This window comes from Mesoplodon bidens (genome assembly GCF_964165515.1).
Source record: "Mesoplodon bidens genome assembly, chromosome: 8".
NCBI lineage: Eukaryota > Metazoa > Chordata > Mammalia > Artiodactyla > Ziphiidae > Mesoplodon > Mesoplodon bidens.
This window is the reverse complement of record NC_138165.1, coordinates 47,952,675-47,973,271: the sequence shown is the minus strand read 5'-3', so window position 1 is coordinate 47,973,271 and position 20,597 is coordinate 47,952,675. Positions and strand designations below refer to the sequence as shown.

Here is a 20,597-nt window from a genome sequence, read left to right as displayed (position 1 = left end):
CTGATGTCACATGCTCTGAGCCGTCCTCCTGACCCTCTGTATTTCCATCACGTCAGAACACTAGCAGAAAGGATCTCTGTTAGGACTTCATTGCTTATTGCCTGTCTCCTCCCACTCCATTCAAATAAAAGCCCCATAAAGGCAGGGAACTCATATCTCATCACCACTACATTCCCAGTGTCTAGAACAGTGCCTGGCACATGAAGGAGTCTGTTAATATTTGTTGAATAAAGCAGTGAGAAGAGAAACTCTGAATCTTTGACTATATGAAATACGTCCAGCTGTGTGGTAATATTGAGGGGAATCTGAGAGGGGGCTCTCAGTGCTTGTGGGTATAAGAGAGAAAAAATGTTTCTGTGCTCCTAAGGGATGGGAATCATCTCTGATGCAGAAACATTGGTGGATTGTGTTGGTGTTTAGGTGAACTGGATCTTTGTGATTGGGAGTCTGGAATGGGGGGAATCGTGAGCTTTGAAATCTGACCCTCCTTCTTCTGCTCCTTTCTAGTTGTGTGATTGTTCCTGATTGTCTCTGAACTCTGATTTTCCCACCTGTTAAATGGGACAGTAATACCAGCCTTCCAGCCTTGCTGTGGAGATTAGAGATTGTCTATGTCTGGCACACACACCTGCTCAATAAATGGCAACTTTTATTTTGGAGTGAAAACTTTCAAAATACTGTTAATTCAAGACATGGCACCTGAAATCCAATTTAATTAAGCAACTATTTAAGCACTTTTAATAATTATTATAAATATTGCCAGGAATCCAAAGATGGGTAAGATAGAAAACGTGTCCTTAAATAATTAAAAGTCTATAGAAGGGTAATATAGGTTATAACACTGATAACAAATATGTGTACAATACTTTGCAATTTGTAAAGTGATTTTGTATGCTTTTTATTAGTTGGTTCTTACTGATACCATGTGAAGCAAATATAATACAGGCTTTGTGACCCTGTGCAAGTCAGGGACCTCTCTGAACCTGACCTTGTCACTTGTAAAATGAAAGGAGTGATAGTTATATTAGAGAGTAATTGTGAGAAATCTATCTGATGGCCCAGGTGAAGCATAGGGTTTGGCAGGTGAGAGTCACTCAAATAAGTTCTCTCTCTCTCACCCTAATCTCAGACCCTGGATCCTGCTTTCTTATAACATGGTGCTTCTGGGTGACTATAATATGAAGTAGCTTGTGATCTGAGATAAGAGTCCTCCTGGAAGCATATGAAAGTGCCATGGAAGTTCAAAGGAGAGAGAAAGAGAGAGAGAGAGGGAGGGAAAAGGAGAGATATGAAGTGTGAGAGAGAGCGAGCATCTACTTGAGAGGCTCAAGAAAAGGCTTTATCTTGGGAGAGATAACATTTGAATCTTAGAGAACAGGTAGTGCTTTGACAGATAACAAGGTAAAGGTATCAGGTTGTTATTCCAGTTAAAGGGAACAGTTGCAGCAGTGAGGTGGATGCAGGGAAGTTGCTGTGAGCACGTCACTGGAGTGTTGGGTAGGGAAGGACCCACCTCTGAGTTGGTCCTGCATTGTGGAAAGCATCAACGTTATGTATAGTAGGTCATCCTAGCAAGTAATTGAGTGCCATCTTTTAGGAGCTGGGCCAAAAGTAGATGGATTTGGCAAAGGATGTAGAATGCACTGTAGGGAGGCGAGAGAAGTAGACCACCTAGAAGGCTCTTGCACAAGTGTAGGCAAAAAGTAATAAGGATAGCTGAGATGCAAAGCAAGAGATAGGCTAAAGAAATGAACCACTGTTCTGTGGCAATGGTCTGGTGCCAGTGGTGAGGGAGAGCAGTGGGCAAGATGACTCTGAGCTTTTCAGTTTAGATAACTGGGGACAGTGGTAGAAAAGGGGGTGGGGAGAAGATGAGGAGGAAGAAGGCAATGAATTCTCTCATCAGCATCCGTTGTATAGGGTATTTGGGGACATCTAGTTGGAGGTTTTACTCAAACAGTTGGTAACATGGGTGAGAGGCTCAGAGTTAGGAGGGGACTTTTGTGAGCCTTTTGCACACAACTTATGGTTGAAACTATGGAAGTGATTGAGCTCTCCCATGGGAGAGAGTACAGAAGAGGAGGGTGCAAAGGAGAAGAGAAGAGGTCTAGTGAGAGAGCTGGGGACATTCTTTTTTTTTTTTTTTTTTTTTTTTTGCGGTACACGGGCCTCTCACTGTTGTGGCCTCTCCCGTTGCGGAACACAGGCTCCGGACGCGCAGGCTCAGCGGCCATGGCTCACGGGCCCAGCCACTCCGCGGCATGTGGGATCTTCCCGGACCGGGGCACGAACCCGTGTCCCCTGCATCGGCAGGTGGACTCTCAACCACTGCGCCACCAGGGAAGCCCCTAGAAAGCTATTTCTAACAGCCTTCTGGAACCATACTAGTTTCTCTTGTTGTCTGATCCATTAATGGTTCACATGGTGGAACTTCAAGTCAGGAGGAGCGGCGTGGGCAGGCAGAAGGAAGTGTTGGGAGACTTTGCTCTTTAAAGCCCAACTTGTTTGTGGTCACCCAGACCTTCCAGTGCCTTAAGTGCTGACAAATATGGTGCCCTATCCTCCAAGTAAAATTTAAATTTTTTAAAAGATGCAAGCCTTCTGTGTCCACTGCACTTAAAATGGCTTTCTTTTAGGCTTGCTGAATACAAAATTGTGGCTGAATTCAGTAACACTGAATCTTTAAAACAACAAAACTTTTTTTTTTTTTTTTGGTGTGTCCCAAGTACCTCATTTGCTAACTGGGTAAGTCTGCTTCCATGGGTCAAACTTCTGTTCTCCTAGATGAGGATATAGTTTCATTAGACTGGGATGCATGAGCCTTATGCATCCTGAGTTCCAGCCCATCCATTCTAGACTTCGCTGGATGTGGAAGATCTAATGAGCTTGCATGGAGCAGCTCGCCTTTGTAGTGCTAATGCTCTCTGATCCAATGGGGCTGGCGCCCTAGATGCCCACTGTAACATAGCTACCACAAACTTAACAACTGGTGCTGGTTTTGGTTAATGTAAGCATTCTATTTTGTGGGACATTTTTTTTCTGTAATGTATGGGAGTCGTTTTTTCAGTAATATGTAAAAGCAAGCCTTATACTGCATTAAAAGCAAGGTTGAAACCTTAAAAGCAAGGTTACACTGCGTTCTAAACTCAAATGTGTGGAATTCTTAGAAAATCTGTAGCTGGAGACTAACTATGTTCTTGGAGGATCAATGACAAGATGCAGTATGGTGTTATGGGTAGAAGGCTTGGCTGGGAACCAGGAATTCTGGATCCCAGTCTCAGCTCAAATTGTTGCTTTGCATATGGTCATGGGAAGTTATTCTTCAGAAAGGGAAGCTAATATTCCTGCCCAGCCACCAAAATCATGTGGAAGAAATGGAGATGAGGGACCTGAATATACCATAAAAGCAAAATTGCTGTCCAATGCATGGGAAAATTACAATTATGTAAGCTATTTCTGAAGAGTGAAAAATTAGTAGAATATTAGTTCTATTTGTAGTAAATATTTGCAGTGCACGTTTATCAGAAGTCCCTGTGCACCCCATACCTAGTCAAGCGCAGGTCTGGGGAAAAGTTTTTATATTTCATTTTTTAACTAAAGGGACAAGAACATGTATGTGTTAACCATGTGGCTTCCATGTTGTTGGAGCTGCCACCGGGAGCCTTGGCATCACTGGGAGAGGTTTGCAGAGTGGCAGTTGGACTGGATTGCCCAGTGCCTCACGAGGAAGCTGCCACCAGGGCAGCGTGCCCCAGAAAGAAGACTCAGAGTCATTTTTGCTCTCTTTCATTTGGCAAAATAAACCCTCCCTTCAATGAAATAGCTTTTCACCTTCTCTCCAGTGAGAAAGGTTTGATTTTTTTTTCTTCCGAATTGACTTGGCAGAAAACCAGATCTCCTGAAACAACTACAGCAGCCACTTTTATTCATTTCTCCAAGTATATATAGAACATTGAGCTCACTCCAGTTTAAAGATTACCTCCTCTCATGCCCTATGTGGTCAAGACAGAAGCCACTCTTACAGGGAAAAATTCCAGAACCACTGTGGTCCTTATTACTATTAAAACATGTTAGAGCTGGAAACAGCCAATCTTTCACTTGTCAGAGAGGAAGAGACCCAGAAAATATAGGTAAATTGTTTAAGGTCACAAAGTATGTGTGGGACGAGGTCCTAGAGTAGAATCAATTCCTCTGACTCTCTCCTAATCTCTACGTCTTGATAGATTAGGGTACAAAACAGCTGAAGGGCAAAGACTGGGGGGAGTTCATTGTATTTTGATAAGAACTGAAAATCACATACAAATAAGAGCCTTATTTTTCAAACACAGATCCCATTAATTTCTCTAACAAAAGTAACGCTTCTGTCTTCATTTTGTCCATTAGCCAGGCATTAATTCGGAATTTCTTCATTGCCACTTGGGCAGTTTGCCTTCCCAGAGTGTTTTTCATAGCTGTCTGCGATTTTGACAGTGCTTGTGTGTCCATGCAGCAGGACTTTTGGCAGAAAGGAAAGAATTTGAGGCTGGTTCCCTACAGGAAGAAGGCTTACAAGATTCATGCTTGTGTGTTGCCTTTGTTCATTCTCAAGACGTGCAGAGGTTGGCATTGCCTTGGCAACTCCAGTGGAAGCCAATTGCTTCCACTGGCTTCATGGACGTCAGTTTTATTGCAGGCTCTCCTGGGAACAGCCTTGGCTTTGGCCAGAACTGGCACCAAGCTCCTTCCCTGGGGCACAGAGCCAGTGTGGGGCGGGAGATGGGAATGTCTGGGCCCAGCTCTGGCTTAGCATTTCTATCCCTGGTCACAGAGTCATCCCAGCGTAGATGGGGACAGGCAGTGGAGTGGCGACGAGAAGATGGAGCTGGAGGGTTCAGCTGATGGGAACAATCAGGCTGATTGGCCTCAGGATCTCCTTGTGAGGCTACATTTGCAGATTGGTGGACCCAGGAGAGGATGTAACAGTGATGGGAAAGAGCTGGTCACTGCTGGGCATGGGATGCTTTTGCACAGTGAGGTTTCTTTCTGCTTTGGGAATTTGCAGGCCAGTTCCAGATACATGGGAAGGTAGGTGATGGAGTAAAGAGGAGTAAAGGGATGCAGAAAAAGATAGGGCAACTCCATGACTGCTAAAATCTTGGAGGTGGGGGACGAGTATGGTAAGTAACAACTGATGTTTCTGATACTCTGGAGAGAGACAATGAGTATGGATTCCATCCCTCCCTCCAGCACCCCAGCACCATTTCATGGTGTCTTGGCACCCTGCATGCTCGTCTGCAGGCATTAGTCATCATCAGCAGCGGCAGAATTTTATTGAGCACCTACCCTGTACCACTATGTACAAGACGCTCTGCTAGGTCAGGACCTTCAGGAGCCTGGGGCCCTCATTTTTGTAGGGGAGAAATTGGTAATCCTCTGGGCAGATGTGGTCCCATGGACCCAAGGCTTGGCAAGTGACCAGCACCTTTTGATGAAGAAAAAGTCACCTCCTTTTCTAGGACAGTGTCCCATACCCACACCCTGTTAAATTTTAATAAGGATTTCAATTTCCACTCACCCACCCCGCCTCCCTGGTCTGGACATCAACAAAATGTGATGGCTCCATATTTGACAGTGATTCAACAAACCCCGAATCTCTTAGGACCTACTTACTGATTGAAAGAGCAAAAATGTCTGGGATTTTGCCTTACTTTGAACCTTCCCAGAAGCAGACACTGAGAAGGGTTTCAAATTCAAGTTTCTTTGGGAAGTGGTTCCTGGACACACTGATGAAGAATGGAGAGGTGAGACAGGGAAGAGAAGGAAACCAACAGAGAGCGTGTCATCACGCGGGTTACCACCACGTGCAATGGGAGTTCCATCCCAGTGGGGAACCCTGGAAGCCAGTTTGGAATACCTGCCTCAGAGTCATTCTCCCCTCCCCTTCCACCTCTGGGTGAGGGAGCTGAAGTGTTTACCTCAACTCCTGTCAGTCATTGGTTGAACACCGCTGGGCTGGTGCTGGGGAGGTCCTTCTGGCCTCCTGCGGGTGACAGAGAGGGCTCCAGCGCCAGAAAAGCCCTCAGGCAGAGATGCAGATGCCAGTGTGCATGGAAATGGTGAAGATTGAGGGGATATGGTCAGGACCCTGGAAGCATCTGCTTTAGGTTTGCCATTGGTATAATCACAGATGTTTCCAGGAGGGTCCACATCTGTAATAGCAAAGCTGGCGAGTCTACAGGTGCCTGTACCAGACACAGCTCCTTTGCTTTCCTGAACAAGTGTTAGGACTGAACATGGAACTTCTATTTAGTTTTAAAGAGTGTAGGAGATGGCCTTAGAACAGAGTAATGTTTTCGAGGACCCCTGGAAATTACGTGGCCCCCCTGCTCTGTGGGGCGGAGCTCACGAGTCGCAGACCTGGGGGCCTGATGCCTGAGGTGTGATTTGGCACTTGGGTGTGGTACGGGCACCGGCATGCCAAGTCTCGGAGCTGGTACATTATGAATGATTATCGCTTATTAGCATCCCTTCCTTTAAAGGGTCACTGCTGAGTAAGTTTGCAATACAAATGCCCGGTGAAAATTGGCTCAAATGTTTCGTAACAGAACAACACTGACCATGTCTTGAGCATCTTCTATAACACCAGGCACTGCCCTAGATCCTTTACTTGCATGAGCACATCTAATCCTCACAGGAGGCCTGAAATGTGGATAATATTGTCTCTGTTTTACAGACAAGGAAACTGAGCGTCAGAGAAATGGGAATTATACCCAAGTGTATTTGGGTTCATTTCCACCATATTTTGGTAGGCAGCCTTCTTTAGGCAACATTAAGTATTGGCTACTGGAGTGAGGAGTACAGAAACACTATTATAAATCCCTTTATAAGTTCCCTCTTCCTGGTCCACTGTTCTCTTTCTTAAAGCATGTGGATGTGTATAACTTATAGTTTTCATAAGATGATTCATTCTGGGCCATTTTATAAATGTTAACATAACAGCACAACAATGTGTTATGATGCCTGGGAACATCTCTGTGTCCATAATATATATTAATGTAAATTTTATGACGTAAGTGTCAATTTAAAAACTTCTCCCGATATCACCAAGAAATACCACTGCCTGCCCACTAGGATGGCTGTAATAAAGAAAACAGATAATTACAAGTGTTGACAAGGATGTGGAGAAATTAGAACCCTGATATGCTGCTGGTGGGAATGTAAAATGGTATAGCCACTTTGGAAAACAATTTGTCAGTTCTTCAAAAAGTTAAACATAGAGTTACTATATCACCCAGAAATTCCACTCCTAGTTACATAACCAGGAGATATGAAAATATATGTCTACATAAAAACTTCTACATGAATGTTCATAGCAGGACTCATAATAGCCAAAAACTGGAAACAACCCAAATGTCCATCAATTGGTGAATGGATACATGAAATGTGGTAAATGCATACAGTGGAATTTTATTCAGTCATGAAAGTGAATGAAGTGGTTCATTCTACAACATGGATGAACCTCGAAAACATTATAAGTAAAAGAAACCTGTCACAAAAAGCTACATGTCATATGATTCCAGGACAGGCAAATCTGTAAAGACAGGAAGTAGATTAGTGGTTGCCCAGGGCAGGGGGAATTGAGAGGCTGGGGAGTGACTGTTAATGTGTACAGAGTTTCTCTTTAGGGGGATGAAAATGCTCTGGAATTAGACAGAGGTGGTGGTTGCACAACCTTGTGGATGTTCTGACAACCACTGAATTGTACTTTCTTATTAAAGGGGTGAATTTCATGGTATGTGAGTTGTATTTCAATAAACAACACAAAACAAAACTTCTTCTGGCAGAATGTTTGTGTCAATAAAAAAATGAGTATCAACATTAACCCAAAGGCTTCCTGCTTTTTAGTTAATGTTTTAGAAACATTCTTTCAGATTGTTTGCCAAGCCCTGGACAGTTTATGAGTTTATCTTATTTGATTTATTCTTGTGCAAACTAATATAACGTTTTACTGATGTCTTAACCTTGGACATCTTTGGAGTCCTTCAATTCAAGACAAATCCATACACCTTTCTGGAAGGAAGCACATCTGCCTTTCTCTCTCAGAGAATAGAGATTTGGATGTTGAACACTTAGCTCCCAAAGTGAAAAAAAACTGCCATGTAAATGTAGGCCAAGAGCCTTGGTCTGTCTTGTTCTGGAGGACAGCGCCAGGTCTAATGCTTCAGGGAGGCCGATTTTAAATCAATACAAGAACACAACTTTCTAACAATTGGAGCTAGTTGAGTTTCGAGCAGGTTCCCTGCTGCTTCGCAGGGCTGTGGAGATGAGAGCTGTGCATTGAGGGGGCATTGGATGGGCTGACTCTCAAGTTCCTGTTAACTCTGAGAGGCCATGATGCTAATTCTCCTGCTGTACTGCTCCAGCTCTCATAGCAAGAACTCTTTGTTGAACTAATCAATTGTATATTTGGAAATAATTTAGAATTGATGGGGAAGAAAGCAGGGGAAAAAAGGACCAGAGGCTCATGCTTGTTTCCTTGATGTTCAGAGAGAGCAATTGATTCTAAAGCCAGAACTCTCAGGGCATGAGACAGGGAGCCAGGAGGTCTGGCTTCTAGGCACAGACCTGCTAGCCGCCTAATTGGCTGGGTGACTTTCTGCAGGTCATCTACCCTCTCCCAATCTCGTTTGTTTGTTTGTAAAACACAATGCTGGGTTTGGACCAAGGACGTTTTGGCTCTGAAAAATTTTAGAATTTTTCTTAATAACTCCTTCTTTTCATAACACATCGTACATCTGCCTTTTCCTTGCCTCTGGTTGGCTTTCGCCTGTTTCTAATTCCTTCTGTTGCCAGGAAGCCTTGCCGTGTGCTGCCCACCGTGTTTCTCGCCGGTCTTGTCTTTCTTTCCTGATCTTAAGCCCTTCTTTCCTCATTGGGTTCCTGTCAATCCCCACTTCATGGTTACCACTGTCTCGACTTCTGTAGGCTATGGTAGGGTTCTCTGTCTTTTGTTGCCTCATTAATCGCTTGGCTTCAATCTTTCATGTTAGTCCTAACATCTGCTGTTCCATGTGTCTCCTACTTTTCCAATAAATCATTAGCTACCTAGGAAAACAGCATGATGTAAAGGAAGAACACTTGAAATTAGAGACTTAATTTCCCCAAAGTAATAGAGCTGATGATGTGACTAGGCCTTAGTTTTCCAGTTTGTGAAATGGAGATAATAATACCTACCTCATGGAGTTACTGTGAGAATTAAAAGAGATAAACTATAAAAGGATTTGGATCACAGTGGTTGGTGGTGGTGTTGGTGGACAGTAGTGAGAAGGTGGTCAGCACAGGAAGAACTTGTCATATTCTGTACTTTCAGGAGTGCAGTCACACAAACAGCTGGGATGGAGAGGTTAGTGATATTCTCAGTAATCACTTCCTCTACTCAGTGTCTGAAGATAATCCCACAGAGTGAGTTTAAATCTTGTTGTGGAAATTTAAGTCTTTTTTTCCTGTTTCTTTCTTTCTTCATAAAGATAGAAGAAAAATCATTTAAATCGTTGGCCCCCTTTGGTCACAACACTTGGTTGGTCTCAGAGACTGTTATTAGATTACCTCTTGATTATCTCTCCTTGGGCATAATTAATTTCAATTTCCTTAACCTCTCTCCTGGTGCCCATTTTCTAAAACTTTAAGTGGGTCTTTTGCTTTCTTCTGTCTCCCAGAGTAATATTCCTTCCAGGATGGGGAACAGTTGTTGGGTAACAGGTCAAATGTATTAACAGACAGGCCATATGGTTCACAGACACTTTGCTCTCAATAACTTGATAGGAATTCTGGTGGTTTGACTTTTTTTTTTTTAATTTTAACTATAAACATGTAAGAACCACCTGCTGTTATTTTTTTGTATGTGATCCTGGTAAGTTATTTAGCTACACCGCTCTCATGCAGTTAGCACTGCTCTGCAAGAGACTTTCATGGCAAAGCTGGGTTACCTTATTTTCAGTTGTAATGTATGTGGAGTGTGTGTCCCATCCAGATTCCTTTCATAAATTGCAGCAGGTTTGCATAACATGCAATTAGGTCTTGGCATTTATATGGCTTCTGTCTTAGCTGGTTAGATGCTTTAATAGTAGTGGTCCATTTGATTGGTTGAGAATGGGTCACATAGTAATTTCTGTGGAGCAAACCAAATAGGGTAATGTAATAGAAAGTGATGTCAGGGTGGGGTGGGGCTGCTTTAGTTTAGGGTCACGGAAGCCCTCAAAGGAGGAGAAGTTGGAGTTGACATCTGGCAGGGGATGCAGAGACAGCCAAATGAAGACCTGTGGTGAGCCAAGTGAAGATCTGCAATGAGAGAATTCCAAGAAGGTGGAAGCGTTAAGAGCAAAGGCTCTGAGCCAAAGAATAAGTACGGTACTGAAGGAAGTCCAGTGGGCTACGCTGTAGTAAGATGGAGGAGAATGCAGGGAGCTGAGGGTGGAGAGGGTCTAGTCTAAGTATAATAGGAGCCACTGGAGAATTTTAAGAGGAATGATATCATTTGATTTATAGTTCTAGAAAGCTCACTCTGACTGCTAAGTGAAGATTGGATTGTTAGGAGCAAGAATGGAGGCAGGGAGACCAGTCAGGAGACTGTAGCTGTTGTCTTGATGAGAAACGATGGTGGCTTGGACTGGGGTTATGTGGTGTAGATGGTGAGAAGTGATAGAATTTGGGATATATTTTGGATTTGGAATCTATGGGACATGATGAATGATCTTGGCCTGAGTACTAGGTGATTGGTGGTACAATTCTTACTCAGACATAGAGGGCTTGATGGTTCTTTTTTGTCCAGTCAAGTTTGAGACGGCTAATGGACATCCAAGTGGAAATGTCTAGCAGGCGATTGAGTATTTGAATCTGGAGCTTGGGTGAGATTTGAAGGCTGACATGTTCATTTGAATTACAGAGAGGAGGCTGAGGTCTGAGGACACACTGTCACTCAGAAGTCTGGAAGAGACATCAGCAAAGGTCACGGAGAGAGTGGCCAGAGAGGTCTCAGAGGACCATGTGCTGAATAGGTGCCTGGAAAGGAAAGTGTCTCCAGAAGGAGTAACTGGTGACCTCATCATTCAGTTTCAAATGTTAGCCCCCAGCACCCATATTAAAATGTAAATCCAAAAGTTTATTCTGCAGCTGCAAATGTAGTGACAACTAGAGCAAGCTGAGCCCATTGCCTGCCCACAGAAACCCTCAGCCACAGTGGGATCAGAAACAGGGAGACTCTTGTCTCCTGGGGGGTCTTTGCTGCAGTCTCGACCAGGATTTGTGAGATTCGCATTTCTTTACCAAAACAGCAGAGAGTGATGAGTTCGTTGTTGTTATTTTTGCTTAAATGGCAGTTGTATATACAGCTGGCACACTATGCCACAAGTCAGTTCTTGAAAATAAAAGCCTATGGCCGCCTCAGTGCATGAAAAGACACATAAAAATGCTTACATTTTTAACTAATTTATGTTCTAATCCTGACAAGATAAGTCTCATAACAAATCATTTTCTAAATTTTTCTGTTCTCGAAGGCAGTTTCTGTTTGGGAATTAACTTCAGCTTATGGAAAATTGTTGTATTATGCGTTTGTCACTTGGTAAATGTGATATTATTGAAATGAAGAGTAGAGATTTCTTGGTTTCTACGTCTCTTAAAGTGAAAGCAGGGCTTCCCTGGTGGCGCAGTGGTTGAGAGTCCGCCTGCCGATGCAGGGGACACGGGTTCGTGTCCCGGTCCGGGAAGATCCCACATGCTGCGGAGCGGCTGGGCCCGTGAGCCATGACTGCTGAGCCTGCGCGTCCGGAGCCTGTGCTCCACAACGGGAGAGGCCACAGCAGTGAGAGGCCCGCGTACCGCAAAAAAAAAAAAAAAAAGAAAGAAAAAAAAAAAAGTGAAAGCATAGCACACTCCAACAAACATTTTAAATTAAAGGGCAAAATTGGGGAGTCCTATTTTTTGTACCATATACTATAATTTAATAGGTCCTTTCCCCTGCTGTGTCAAGTGCATTTTCTCTAAAACCTAAAGCAGGATCATGCTGTACACAAGACGGTTTATTTTGGTGATTCTCATCAAGTTTGGAGAAATAATGGATTTGTTTTAAATTAAGCAAAGCTGCATTTTCTTTCCAGAAGGTTCAGTGGACGACAAATACTTAGGCAAACTCTGTAAATGTTTATTCTAACCTTTTACACTACTGACATTTAGTTGAATTTTACAAATAGATAAAGCTGCTAAGAATATGGTGGGCTGATCATTGGCAATAGACTGCGGTGAGGAGTATAATCGTGGTTATTCAGCCAAATACTAGATTTACTGATTGAATGAGACTTGCTGGGAACAAAACATCAGGAAATAATCCCTTTCCAGAATTTTAACAGAATGAATGGTTCTGCTGCTTTGTATAAAAACAAAATTGGATCGTACCTGAAAATTCTCCATTTTTTTCTAAAACCAAGCTGGAAGTAGCTCGTTTACCTGGTTGGCGCAATCTTGTTTTTTTAAAGACTAAAGCTTGAGAGCGCAGCCCTAACGCGTAGCCTCACCTACGTGTGGCTTTACCATAGACATAGAGGAGTGAAACGTTAAGCCGGTCTGACAGCTGTGGGCTTCCTTTTGTGTGAAGGTTATAGGATGTAACAAGCCTTGTCCTTGGATCCCCCATGAGCGGTTATCTTTTTGAGGTGTCAGACTGTCCTTGGGTGGTTCCCCGTGTCCAGAGCCACGTGCAGGAGGTGCAGGGTGGGAGGGAAGGAGGCTCTGGGCTGTTTCCTCTCCTCCCTTCTCTTCTCCTGCCCTCCCCTCTGCACTTGGGGAAAATGAAGGTGAAGGGGCCGGGGGAGGACCCCCCCTTGCCTGGGCGGTAATCGGTGGGGAAGAGGTGCTGTGATGGGGGGTTCTCCCGGGGAAGAGGCTGTGTCTGTCTTCCCTACCCGCTTCCCCAGTGTGCAGCACCGGGCGCGGAAACGCCCAGTAACTGCTTGTTGAACGCTGAGTGGTGGAGTGTCAGGGCTCTGCACCTCAGGAGTCAGTAGCACCTCAGCAGAACCTCTTCCCTTCCCTCCGGCAGTTCCCTCCTCCAATCGCACACAGCCCAGTGTCAGGCCAAATCCCCAGAGCCCACACCTGGGGAGAGCACTTGATTTATATATTTATGAATATATTTATGTAGAGGCCCCCCTTTATCTCCAAAGCCGCCACCCAGTTAAGACACCACTTATGCATGTGAAGAAAACACTAGAGTAATTACCTAGGACACAGAGCAATAATATTTGGCTATTAAGAGCAGCTTCTTAAATCAGATCATGGCATCTTCCCATTGAATAAATCCAAGTGCGTTACCTTGGCTAATTTCCTTTCCCATCCCCTCTTGTACACCCTCTAGTTCCTTGAGCACCCTAGACCCCTTCCTGTCTGCTCCGCCCTTTGCCTGGAATGTTCTTCCACGGTTCTTCACATGCCTCAGCCCTTCTGATCTTTTAAAGATCCACTTAACTGGTACTGCTTCACGGAGGTCTTCTTTGGCCTTCTCTCATCCCTTCTGTCCCTTTACGGTATACCTAGGCACGTTGCATTTTCCTGCGTGTTTGCTTTCTTGCTCATTATAGCTGTCACACTTGATTGAATGCTCTCCAGGCAGGACTGTCTTCTGATTTGGTTATCATCTAGTCTATGCCAGGCTCAGAAGAAACTCTCAGTGACTAAATATTTGTTTAAATGTGTGAATGACGTGTCAACCTACATTTCCTCAGAAAAGGTGCTTCAAGTAGAAAAAAAAATGTTTTTCTTCTTTCTCCTTTCCGATTCTCAACATAGAGCACACACACACAAACAGTATATTCTCAACATACAGTACACACACACAAACATGTGGTTTATGTTAGAAAATTTCCCTAGTCTTGGGCTTCCCTGGTGGCACAGTGGTTAAGAATTCGCCTGCCAATGCAGGGGACATGGGTTTGTGCCCTGGTCCGGGAAGATCCCACATGCTGCAGAGCAACTAAGCCCGTGTGCCACAACTACTGAGCCTGGGCTCTAGAGCCCGTTAGCCACAACTACTGAGCCCGAGTGCTACAACTACTGAAGCCCGCGTGCCTAGAGCCCGTGCTCTGCAACAAGGGAAGCCACCGCAATGAGAAGCCTGCGCACTGCAACGAAGAGTAGTCCCCGCTCACCGCGCTTAGCCCGCGCACAGCAACGAAGACCCAATGCAGCCAAAAAAATAATAATAATAAATAAATTTATTTTTAAAAAAAAGAAAGAAAATTTCCCTAGTCTTGGTAAGGAACTGCCTTAAAGAGTGGGCTTGGTGACTTGGTGCCTACCGTCTGACTAGTGCTATTAGTGCCTTTTCTTCCTAAGCGTCTAATGTGCTTTGCCGTTTCCTTCTAGCAAGGAAAGCCATATGTGTTCGACAGAGTGCTGCCTCCCACCACGACCCAAGAACAGGTTTACAACGCGTGTGCAAAGCAAATTGTCAAAGGTAAGTGCTAACTCTTCATTTCCTCGGGGCGCTTCAGAGTAATGGAAGACAGTAAGTGGTATTCGCAGCCTAGGAATCAATACCCCTTGACCATAAGCAGAGGCCTGCTAATTGGAAACACTGAATTATAGCGAGTTCTGGCCCTGATTTGCTGTGATGTCAGGCAAGTTATTTAACGCCTCAATACCTCCTTTCCAAGGAGATTTCTTTATTTCTTTTGCCACCTTTTGGACAGAGTTATTCTGTCTCCCAGAAGCTTAAAAGCAAGGTAAGCTATAGTCACGCTATTTCTGTAATGGTTCTAAAATATTGCTGAAGGTATAGTACCTCCTCAGGAGAAAAATATCTATTCTGAGACTCCAGCTGTGTATTTTTGGTTGATTTATTTTGTGCATCTGTCTCTTCAGAAAGAAGCTTTTTTTTTTCTTTTTTAATTTTAAATTTTTTTATTGGGGTATAATTGATTTACAATGTTGTGTTAGTTTCAGGTGTACAGCAAAGTGAATCTGTTACACATATACCTACATCTACTCATTTTTAGCTTCTTTTCCCATATAGGCCACTACAGAGTACTGAGTAGAGTTCTCTGTGCTATACAGTTATCTATTTATATATAGTAGTACGTATGTGTCAGTAGAAATGATCCCTGAAAGTATAGTCTTCAGGAAGAAGCTTTAAATGTGGAAAATTCTTGGGCGTCAAGGAATTTTCTACAGCATCCTGAGATCACATTACCTTGCTGGTTGGTGAGTTGTTCTTGCTGGTCAGCATTCCTCAATTATACTTTCATCTAACCCACTTTCAAGCGTGCCACCCAGATCCTGACATTTGTTCTTCCACATAGGCAGCCTGAAGCCTGAATTTGTGTCTTAGAGATCCATCCTATTCTCTGGGACTGGCCTTGGTCCTGAAGGATCTGTGTCAAAATAACAGCAGGGAGACAAAGCAATTTACACGTTGCTCTACTTTGCCCTTTTAAATCAGGGACAGGATGGAGCTTGCCTTTGGGGAGCTCGCCATCTGGACAGAGCTGAGGGGCCTCTCCTGCTACTTTGCTTTTCATCATTAAATCCTTGCCTTCAAATTTGAATGCTGCAGCAATTGTGCTTTCAAATGTCTCGATGCTACCCCTGTTATAGGCAGTGCTAGATTCAGAGAGTGAAAAGTAAAAAAAAAAAAAAAAAAACCCAAACACCTTGTCATATTAGATCCACTTATTTTTAGAAGCTGAGCTGACTCACCTAACTACTTGAAATGCGTGAAAATCAGCCCTGGGTGCATCTGTTAGATTCATTCTGACCCTGGACACCTGCGTGGGAGATGCCCATCAGTATGTAATGTTCCTTGCTGAGGTGTATGGTTATTCACATTCTTGTTGCAGACATCAATTAAATTAGACGGTCTTCACAGTAAGATTATTACAGATAATTGAAGAGAAAAAAAATAGCCTGAATATGAGCTTTTTTTGAATTAATAGTTTAGGCCTGTATCTGGTGGCAATTTTTGTCTTCTCTCTACTTCTACTCTTTTGCTTCTCTTTCTATCTAAACATATTTGCTCTTTCTTTCTGGAATATATAGTTCTAGTTTGCTTCTAGTCAGCCCTCCTTCCCCTCTATTATCAGACTCTTTCATATTTTTATTAAAGTAAGATTAATCACATATGAGCCAGAATTTCCTTCTTTTTCTCTCCTCCTTCATTATCAGATCTAAATAGCATTTACCACGTGCTATGCTAAGCGTTAGGGCCATTTAAACACATACCTGCCCTAAGTTGACATTGTAATTAGAGATGGATACGCTCTGTTTTTCAAAAATCCTGTGATGAACAAGCAATAATAATAATCTTTGAGTCTTTATTTACTAGATAAGTTTGGGTCCTTTCAGTGCTTGGAATTCTCTATAATATATGAAATGTCAGAAATGGGCAATCCCTGGGGAGTTCCTGTGGACACCCTAACTATGGATAACTTGAGGCCCAAATATATAGTGAGCCACAAAGAAAACTATTTAGAATAAAATCGGGACTTCCCTCGTGGCGCAGTGATTGGGAATCTGCCTGCCAATGCAGGGGACACAGGTTCGATCCCTGGTCCGGGAGGATCGGATCCCACATGCCGCGGAGCAACTGGGCCCGTGTGTCACAACTGCTGGGCCTGTGCTCTGGTGTCTGTGTGCCACAACTGCTGAGCCCACGTGCCACAGCTACTGAAGCCCGCATGCCTGGAGCCCATGCTCTGCAACAAGAGAGGCCACCGCAGTGAGAGGCCTGCGCGTCGCAGTGAGGAGTGGCTCCCGCACTCTGCAGCTAGAGAGAGCCCACGCGCAGCAATGAAGGCCCAACGCAGCCAATAATTAATTAGTTAATTAATTAAAATAATAATAATAGAATAAAATCAGGCTCTGACATGATATAGTAAACAGACATTTCTTGGGCACCATACATATAACACGAACATACTAATTTTGTAGCAATAAAGAGTATCTTATTCTCCCTTGAAAGAAAATTATTAGGGGCATAATGAAGACGAAATTCAACTTTTTTTAATATCCACTGAGGCTAGTGTGAGGGGAAGTGGCTGTGTATTTCTGCATCAGCAAGATAAAATGTAGGTATATAAGAAAGAACTGCTTGGAATAGATTGCCAGGTACAGCTGAGGCATCTGTGGCCATGACAAGCCCTATTTACATCAAGAATGGAAGGTGGTGCAGTGGGGGTCTTTTTTTTCTAGAGGCCAAGCATTGAATCAAATGACTTCTAAAGGAAGTTTAAATCACAGTCTCTGTGATTCATGGTAATGTAGTGGACTGGTGAGCTTTCCTTTCAAGTCTATCTAAACCCTTAATGTTTTTGAGATCAGGAAGACTCCTTTTAACTGGACAGCTTTATTCTCTCTCAGTCTTTTTATTCCCTTCAACTTCACTGAGTTAAAAAAAAATATTTCGAACATTTGATTGTAGAATCCTGGCATCTCCCACGCTCCCCTTGTTATCTGGTGTGTATTTCTCAAAACATCATCTGAAAGAGTCTGTAGAATCTCTTGCAATTCTTCTAGAAGAGGTTATAGGGTTTGTGAGTACCAACGTGGTAAATAGAAAGGTTCCTGTGGATGCCCTAGGAATTAAAAACCATGGTTACTGGACACTATTACTGAAATAAGAATAACTGCATCCCAGCCTACAGAAGCCACCCCTGGCATTTGCCTTCCAAATTAACTGGATGTAGACCATCCAGTGCTAGAGAAGATGGTTTCTTGTTTTCCAGTTCTAATTTCTTTAAATTGCATTCATTTGGTTGTTTCTTTCATTCATATTTTTATGAAAGTATATTAGGTATTTGCCATGTAGTAAGTACTGCTAGGGACTGGAGTCACCAAGATACATAAGACTGTGAGAATCTTTGAGTATAGGGAAAGAGACAGATGCATGCCCAATTATCATACACGTGGGGATTATGTGCTTTAGGATGGGTGTGTGCAAAATGCTATGGGAGCACAGAAGAAAGTCACTACTGGTTTTGGTGGGTAGAGAGGAGGATTGGAGAATTAAGGCTTCTTGAAAAGGTTGGGTTCTGAGGAGCATAGAAAATGCAGGGTGGTACAAGCAGAAGGAATAGCAAAAGCAAAAGCATAAAGACCCAAATTATATGGGCAGCTTAGAATGGTACAGGGTGCATGGCTATGAGACCTAAAAAGTTAGACTGGACCAGAATTTGATAGAAATTGAAGGGCTGTATCTTATAGGTGATGTGGACCCGTTGAAGAGTTACAAGCTTAGGATATTATCAGATCTATTTTATTATTCTATTATATATGACTCTTAAAAGAATTATATTTATTTAGCTGCTGTTATCTGTCAGGCACCCTCTATGCATTTCACATAGGTTATTGCATTTTAAATCTTTATAACTTTATGAGGTGTGAGCCTTATTATTCCCTTTGTACTAAAGAGGAAATTGAGGTGAAGTAACTTGGCCAGGTCATTTAGGGAGTAGTGAAGCGAGGCTGGGCCTTGAATCTGAGTTCATCTGACTTAGTTGAATTTTACTATCCTGCCCCCACTTTTCTGGTGGGCCCATAATGAGCATTTGATAATTATTTTATGAGTTGTTCCTTTTCCATCAGGCCATATGGACCACATTGCAAAATGACAGGGGTAGGAATGGTGGTGGGGAAGGGGACAGAGGAGAGAACGGAGACTGGGTTCCAGAGCTGAAGGGTGGTGCTGGCTGTCTGCCGATAGTGAGATATACTTCCATTCTGAAGACGCTGCACGCCCTCACCTGGGCACAGTGGCTGTCCTCGACTGGTGGGGCCAGTATCCTGGTTGGCCTCTGGCATTCGGCAGAACAGTCTCTGCGTTCTCTGGGCACTGTCTGCCTGAGTAGTGTGGTTGGCTGGCAAGAGCCTTAGGATTCCAAGCCAGGGATGAGTTGCAGCCACTATTGCCAGGGGCTCTGGTGCCACGACCAGGCCACTGTTTCACCTGGAGGGTCGATAGGAGGCCCCAGCAGCCTCCTTAGGCACCCTGGTGTGTAGGTGTGATTATGTCTTCCCCAGATTCCTACCTGATAATGGAACTAACTCTTCTGCTGCAGCAAGACCTAGACTCAGAACTAATAAAACCTAGGATGGAAAGCTTGGCTCTGAAGGCTGCACCGGGAAGCAGCAAGTATTTTCAAGGACCCCGTTCCACTTCTCCCTCCCAGGGCTCTTCCCACCCGCTGTGGACTCTCTCTTTTGGGTTTGCTTGGCCGCTGGATGGATGTGTGCTGTGCTCGTGGGGCGCCATTGGCTGTGTGGTGTGAGCTGAGGTCACATCACGCCAGACCCCATCACAAAGAAAGGTTCTGTCCAGCTTGGCTGGTTCCTGGCTCTGTGGCTGTTGTATAGAAACAGTCATTCTGTTATGGTGGAGACTCTGAAACAAATGCTCTCCTCGGCCCCAGGACCTGTCCCTCAGCGTGATGAAAGTGCCTTTCTGTGGGCTGTTTCTGTGAGAGGCAGGTGGGTTGGTTGTGTGGCTCAGTGGCACCGAGCACAGGCCTGTTCCCTCATCTCTCTGTTTGGCGGGTGTCCATCTCCCCGCATCTCAGTGGTCCAGCCCCAGATGCACTTCTGTGCTGCGCCCCCCTCCTGGCCTCTCCTCTCCTCTCATAAGCAAATACAGACTCAACACAAACAAACTCCCCCAGACCTGGAGTTTGGAAGAAAGTAGAGAACACCGGGTTTGAAGAGTTTTCTGTTTTCTTTTAAAATTACCTTCTGATTCAGAATCCAGTTGATAGAGGGCGGCATCAGCCCTGTTCAACCTTGAGCACCAGAGGTAGGTTCTCCAACAACAAATTAATTGTAACATGATTCTGAACACTTTGCAGGCCACACGGGGGAAGGGGAAGGGTAAGCTGGGACGAAGTGAGAGAGTGGCATGGACATATATACACTACCAAACGTAAAATAGATAGCTAGTGGGAAGCAGCCGCATAGCACAGGGAGATCAGCTTGGTGCTTTGGGACCACCTAGAGGGGTGGGATAGGGAGGGCGAGAGGGAGGGAGGTGCAAGAGGGAGGGGATATGGGGATATATGTGTACGTATAGCTGATTCACTTTGTTATACAGCAGAAACTAACACAACATTGTAAAGCAATTATACTCCAATAAAGATGTTTAAAAAAAAAAAAAGGCCACACGAAGTTTGTCCTAATGGTCTTCTCTTATGTGTTCTCTTTTTCTTAAAAAAAAGAAACTAAGAAATTGCCCGCAGTGTTGAAATAGCAGCAGCAAAGAATCAGGGATTCTCCAAGTAAGAGTCTCATGTGCTTCTCAGCTCTCTACCCCAAACAAGCGATGCTGTCCATGAGCTCTTGTTTGCATATATGTGCCCCAGTGCTTAACCTGAGGGAGTTTGGTGAGCAGTGACTCACTAGGAGTTAGGAGGATTGTGCATTCTCTTAGTGAGGGTGGATTTAGAGGGGTGGACTGAGCCTGGGGGTTGTCTACGGGGCAGAATTCAGATGCCTTGGTCCCATTGCTTCCTGGCGGAGGAAGAAGCAAGTGCTGGGTTTCCTCCCGTCTGTAGAGCTGGGTTCTGAGCTGAGGTTTCTTCAGGGTGGGG

The 20,597-nt window shown here is 44.0% G+C and overlaps 1 protein-coding gene across 1 annotated transcript in view; it reads left to right on the top strand.

Annotated features, from left to right (window-relative positions):
* The window catches only part of KIF5C (kinesin family member 5C), a gene marked incomplete at its 5' end in the record, with an annotated part of 173,853 nt that overhangs the window by 41,459 nt on the left and 111,797 nt on the right, over window positions 1-20,597 (top strand). The window contains one exon of the mRNA XM_081241905.1: window positions 14,392-14,482. Within this exon, the coding sequence (XP_081098031.1) occupies window positions 14,392-14,482 (91 nt within the window). The remainder of the gene's footprint in view (window positions 1-14,391; window positions 14,483-20,597) is intronic.